The following is a 6,414-nucleotide window of genomic DNA, read 5'->3' on the forward strand; positions in this document are numbered from 1 at the left end:
AATTGCATGAGTCTGTTTTCTCAAAAGAATCAACAAAGTATGTATCTGAAACAGAGAGTTTTATGAAAACAGGTTCGTCTACTATAGTTCATACCGCTGTTCTCTGTTTACAGCTGAGTGAACAGCAAGGAGAACAAGCCTCCAGTCTGTGGAGTTGCGACAGACGTTCTCGTTGGATTTTAAATTAAGATTAGTCTCAGGTTAGTATTATATTGGCGTAGGAATATTCGTGACGTAATCGGAACAAGTCTGAACGCCATATTGGATTGTTGACTGGTTCTCTGGAAACCGATAGTCGACGATTTCGAAGCAAACAACAGCACCACCGAGTCATCAACATGCCAGCTAAAGCAGAGGATATTCTCAAGGGATTCAGACTGTATCCTTAACAAACCATTGTTTGCTGTTAGATTTCCTTAAGTTTAAACCGACAGAATGTTGGAAACTGCAAATGGACCGAAATATGTCAATAATATGCTATCTTTCTGCTGGGTGTTTGTAGTTACGATTTATTTCTAACGTTGAATTTGTGATTAGCACTGCCTTCTCTTATGGCTTATCATTGTCTTGGTAACGCGAAAAACACAGTTTCGTGAAGTAACCTCGTGACATGGCATTGCGTTTTGGTGGGACGATGTCGGCGATATTGATGAACCACCAACTGCATTATTGAACGTAACAATTAGGTTGGAATTCATGTTTAGCTTGATTGATGTGGGAAACTACTGCATTAGTGTGATAATTGCAGCATACCCCCATACCCCCATGTGGTATAGGTTGTGAAAATATATTGCTAAGTGTAGAGAAGATGATATCGGTTTAGAGTGTAATCTTTTCCACTCAAGGGTTAGGGGTGTACCTATAACATGTATTCTATTGGGATCAAAAGGCGACTAACGGGATCAGGTGGTCAGTTTCGCTGACTTGGTTGACACATATCATCGGTTCCCAATTCGTTGGTTTCACATTCATTTCAGACTCGCTGTGCGCATGCGTGTAAAAATATCTACTGGCTAATTTCTGCTTTGGTTGTACGTTTACCCATAGTGTAAATACACTCAAAACAAAATGATAAATAATAATTATTTACGAGTGACAACTGTTCATATCTCACTAAATATATCGATTTGCATATGCTTTTCAGTGCCTATTCTCCATGGCTTCCTGAGAGGAGAAATTCAATTCCCTTGAAACTGCTCTGCATTTTAAGATCTTCTTGGAACCCTATTTTGGTTGCAGCTGCATCAGAAATGTGTGTTTTGTTAGTTGTGAGAAGGTGATGTGTGGGAAGAACGGTGGTGGTGAGATGTGTTTGTATAAGAACTTATTGACATAAATTGTCTTATTTATTTCACTACTCCCTGTCTTTGGTGCATACAAGTATAAAATAAGTTGTAATCGACGTAAAACTATGTGTTTGCTTTGATTTTTCATTTTTTGTAGAGTGTGTTTACACTATCGGTAAATGTACGACCAAAGCGGAAATTAGCCAGTAGATACTTTTTGCATGCTCTGTGCATGTGCACAGCGAGTCTTAAATTAATGTGAAACCAATGAATTGCGCAGATCGATGCTCATGTTGTTCATCACTTGATTGTCTGGGCCAGACCTGATTATTTACAGGCTGCTGTCATATAGCTGGAATATTGCTGAGTGCAACGTAAAACTAAACTCACTCACTCACTCCATTGGGATCCCAATTTAGTCTTAGCTGTGTATCTTTTATATTGTTTTCACTGTATTGTCAGTGAGCTGTATGTAATCATAATGGATTCAAATATTCAACATAGTGAATCCTGACACAAACTTTAAAAACATGTCATAGTACGATTTTAACACATTTGTAGGTGATAAGGGTATGGGCTAAGGTTAGGTTAAGTTAACCCTACCACCATCACAAGAGGTTGTGGTGCTGTATTCTAAAGGTGCTCCATATCATTATATCTGTTAAAGTTGCATGTTTCATGTTACATCTTTGGGACATTTCACTTCTTGTTAGAAATACTCCCATTATACAATTTTCCAGTTTTCTTGCTTTTCACAATAAAGCATCTGCAACATAATGACAGTAACATGGATCTTGGATACCATTTTCATACAATGCACTCAGAATGTTTTGGAGTACCTTAAGAATACAGCACTGCAACTTCTCATGAGGACATTAGGGTTAGGTTGACCTGACACAAACTCTAACCTAACCTTAATCACCTACAATTACATAAAAGAGCATTATGACATGTTTTTAAGGTTTGTGTTGCTGTATTCTAAAGGTAGGTCAGCATTTCATATTGAGAGTCCCCTGTGTTCAAAGATAATTTGCTGAGCTCTCAGGATTAGTTCCAGATCGTCAGAGGATTTTGATAGGTCCGATTCATCCCCTGATTTTATGTTAATTAAGAAACAATAACACAACTCCTACTGTGGTGTAGATGTTCATAAAATGTTTTTGTTTTAGTTACTTTTAGAGTGTAGTGGAATATACACCCAAAAGTCTGTACTACCAAAAGAAACTATTTTAGAGGAACAAATCAACATGTTTGAGTAAAGGGGTATAAAAATTATTGAATATATTCAGTGTTTGCCATGACATAGAAAACCTGCATATTTTACTCCCAAATTTTCTTGAATAAGCAGGGAATTTAGAAACTTGATTCTTTGCTGCCACAATAATACTGGCCACTTAGTTCAGATAATCTAAACTTCCAAAACTAAATGTTTGTCAGATAACTGCTTAGTGCTAGTTAAATACCTGATTTATTTATTTATTTGTTTTGTTTTTTGTTGTTATTAAGCAATCGCAGTTTATGTCTTGATAAGTTTCAAACTGATAGTGACTCCCAAAATCATGTCCATGACTCCCTGTCATGACACCAGACAATCAAAGTGACTCCTACATTTTTATGCTTTGGACAAACACAATATTTTAGAATGAGGAGTTGTTTGATTGGCTCAAGAACTCTCTTTGTTTACATTGGAATTTAAGAAGTCTTCCCAAAGGATCGTTCATAGTTGTCCAGATTTGACTTGCTTGGGAAGTACTTGCATAATAACATGTAGGTGGATGTGTATCAGAGGAAAAAATCTGATGTTGTTGGGAGTGATTTAGATATTCGGACCCTTATGGCATGGGGCATTGCTGGTAATTTCAACCACATTCTCTTGGGACCAGATTCACGGCATCAGGGTAGCATTCTCTCCTGTGTACAGCAAATATACACTCCTCTTCTTTGTGTTTCTAGATACATGTATTGTATTCCTTAATACTCACCAGCAACTGGATGAACTTGAGAGATGCTGACAATGGGAAAATCATGTGGCAATCCAGTGATGATCTGTAAGTTGTGTAGTGGCTTCATGTTCAATGATGTTGGCATGATGGGGAATTGGACAGGATGTTAGCTAAGGTTTTCTCATTCATGGGTCAACAGTCAAAGGGTAATGTCAGTTGCCAAAATGACGGACTTTAACTATGTTAACATTTTGACAGTTTTTGCTTTTGTTGTAGAATTAGCACTACATGGGTACACTACTGTTACTACTACTAAAATTGTTAAAATTCTTCAGTTTATTTGATGAATTTGGCTGCAAATAAAAAGCAGAAATGTACACAGCTTGTGAACATTGAGAGAACATTTGCATGCAGGATTGGTTTCCCCAGTAGTTTCACTATATTCATTGAGCAGATATTCTGTGGCCATGGAACCAAAGGGGACTACTGACATGTTATACATGTTGAACACTTTGGTGAAATGGTTCTCATCTGAGTTAGCTTAATCAGAATTGGAACTTGTACGAAGTGAATAATGGGGTTGAATGTGGGATGGTCTTGGTGCCATCAGGTTTTTTTTTTGTTTGCTTCTGTTATGAGCATACTTTTTCATAATTGCGGTAATGCTTTTTTTGCAGATCTGCCCCTGAATCTGAACATGAAGGTATGTGTATCACTATTATTGCTGTGTGTATGACTGAGAACTTGGGTGTGGAAGGCAGGGCCATGCTTACAGTTACAGCCAGGTAGATTTTCATTTGAATGTCAAAGGCCTTTTTGGACTGTTAAGATTTGTAGCTATGAGTCTATGATAATTTGAATATTTGAGAAACTATAAAGGATTTCTGTAGAACGTGTTTAAGCTGAAAAGGTCGTGATTCGAAAAGTTGGATGATAACACATCATTTCTCTCAGTTGGGTTAACAGCAGCTCTTTCTTTATAAACAATTGACATTTCATGTTTGAATTGAGGGTTATTTGAACATATCATCCTGGTTATTTCACAGCTCGGGTCCCCAAGAAGATCTTAAAATGCAGAGCAGTTTCAAGGGAATTGAATTTCTCCTCTCAGGAAGCCATGGAGAAATTCCGTCTTGAACAGAGGGTCCTCTTCAAAGGGAAATGTTTAGAAGGTACATGTTTGACATTTTTACATGTAGCACTGACTAAACTGTTTGAATATGGTTAACGTTTGAATATTGTGCTCAGGATCTTCAAAGTTGATTTCCTTCACTTGTCAGTGATGTGGTTGACATCCTACTATTCCTAGTTTGTTTGTTTCAGAGTGGTATTTTGAGTTTGGCTTTGTTATCCCTGGTTCTACAAACACTTGGCAGTCTGTTATAGAGGCAGCTCCAGAGAGTCAGATGATGCCAGCAAATGTACTCAAGTAAGTTGGTTATGTAGGCTAGCTAGTCTCGAAACGTTCATAGACCTTCAATCTTCTTAAGCCCATTCTTAACAGTAATAACACATTGACTGTGATCAAAGGGCTATGAATATTTTGAGAATAAGGGCCCTGGAAATCGTTTACTTTATTTTTCCTGTTTCCTAAAATGCTACTGTTTCATTAAAGGAGTTTGTTGGATAGATGCAGGTAATGAATTTTGACCTTATGAGAATCACATATCACTGTAAATAGTATGTCAGACAGCAATGTAGCCAGTGTTTAAAGTGTTTGCTCATCACACTGAAGACCTGGGTTTGATTCTCTGCATGAGTGCAATATATGAAGTCCATTTCTTGTTTCCCCTGCCATGATATTGCTGGAATATTGTTAAAAGCGGTGTAAAACTAAACTGACTCAGTTTTATTTCCTGTATGTGTGAGTGTATTGCCAGCCTTTCATTGTTTTTCAGCGGCAATGTAGTGATAGAAACCAACTTCTTCGACGGAGACATGATTGTCAGCACATCCAAAGTCAGGATATTCTATGTCTAGCATTACCATGGCAACACTGCTGAAGTGAGATGTTTGTCTTTAGCAAGTCATGTTGGGGGGTTGGGGAGCTCTCATTGGAGAAGAGGGAGAAATATTTCACTCAATCTGGATTAGTCATCTTGACGTGTGAGGTTTGTCAGGGGGCATCTTTTGTTCGTTTAGAGATTTTCTCAACTTCTGCTGATTTCTCTTGAACAAGAAATGCATTTTGACAGGGAGACATTTCTATTCATTTTGTAAACATGGTTTTAACAAATATTTTTCTTGGAAATGTGATTATCCATGAGACATATATAGAATACACTGTCAAATCAAGATTATATGAGTTATAATATATATTGATATTGAACTGTGTCTATAATCCTGTTGCTGGACATAGGAAAGAAGATTGTCCTGCATATCTAAATGACTGTCGTCTGTATTCCATGAAACCTGAATTAAGAAGGAAAGTAGTGTTGTAAATGAAAATATTAAGATCTATGTCCTTTCTGAAAGATCTGTGATATTTTTTGCCATGGGTTTCAAAAGGTTTTATTTCCACATTTATTTACGTGCAAGTTTTATGATCACTTGAACCCCAATGGTGGGCCTTTTTCCTGAAGTAACATGTCATTTTTGTTAGAGAGCTCACCCATGGAAATGCATTTTGTTCCAACATTGTGCACCTCATCAAGATATTGTGCCTAGCATTGTGTTAAGTGTGATATACACATGTTCTTTCAACATTCCATCCACCTTGTCACAGGGACTGTGTGAACACTCAGAAATTTTTACATGAAGGGGAGATAATCATGCCTCACTGGATTTGGTTGAGCATGGTCAGCTTCTAAACTGTTGAATCACTACAGAAAATGAGGCAACACATACTACAAAAACATCAATTTCAAAACTGGTTATTTATGCACATTGATGGGATAAACATTGATTAAAACAGTTAATATTTTCTTTATCTGTTTTTATGTGCTGTGTAGTTTGTAGTCTAATTCACTGATAAGTAGTTGCACTTTCCTCTGCAGTGTTTGCCTCTGTCATAGCAGAGCTTGCTGATTTTGGATTCAAATTTCAGATTGACCATGATTGTGATTCTTAGTATTAAAGCATCATATTGTTTACTTTTGGTTTAAATGAGTTTGTGAATGTCTTTTACGACATCTGTAATTTCTGTAAGAATTGATCTCTGTGAAACAGAAAAGTCTGTTTTAGTC

The 6,414-nt window shown here is 37.0% G+C and overlaps 1 protein-coding gene across 1 annotated transcript; it reads left to right on the forward strand.

Annotated features, from left to right (window-relative positions):
* Positions 1 to 251: 251 nt before the first annotated feature.
* On the forward strand, positions 252 to 5,650 carry LOC137268932 (retinal rod rhodopsin-sensitive cGMP 3',5'-cyclic phosphodiesterase subunit delta-like). Its single transcript, XM_067803551.1, has 6 exons — positions 252 to 379; positions 3,272 to 3,334; positions 3,907 to 3,932; positions 4,276 to 4,401; positions 4,553 to 4,658; positions 5,128 to 5,650. The coding sequence occupies exons 1-6, from the start codon at positions 339 to 341 to the stop codon at positions 5,207 to 5,209; spliced, it is 444 nt and encodes a 147-aa protein (XP_067659652.1). The 5' UTR covers positions 252 to 338; the 3' UTR covers positions 5,210 to 5,650.
* Positions 5,651 to 6,414: the final 764 nt, after the last annotated feature.

Source organism: Haliotis asinina, chromosome 16, assembly GCF_037392515.1.
Source record: "Haliotis asinina isolate JCU_RB_2024 chromosome 16, JCU_Hal_asi_v2, whole genome shotgun sequence".
NCBI lineage: Eukaryota > Metazoa > Mollusca > Gastropoda > Lepetellida > Haliotidae > Haliotis > Haliotis asinina.

Excerpts from the sequence above, each read along its gene's own strand:
- LOC137268932 (XM_067803551.1), top strand. The coding sequence starts at position 339 with ATGCCAGCTAAAGCAGAGGATATTCTCAAGGGATTCAGACT. Across the intron at positions 3,335-3,906 it reads TGGCAATCCAGTGATGATCT|ATCTGCCCCTGAATCTGAAC; the intron begins GTAAGTTGTGTA and ends CTTTTTTTGCAG. Across the intron at positions 3,933-4,275 it reads CCCTGAATCTGAACATGAAG|CTCGGGTCCCCAAGAAGATC; the intron begins GTATGTGTATCA and ends GTTATTTCACAG.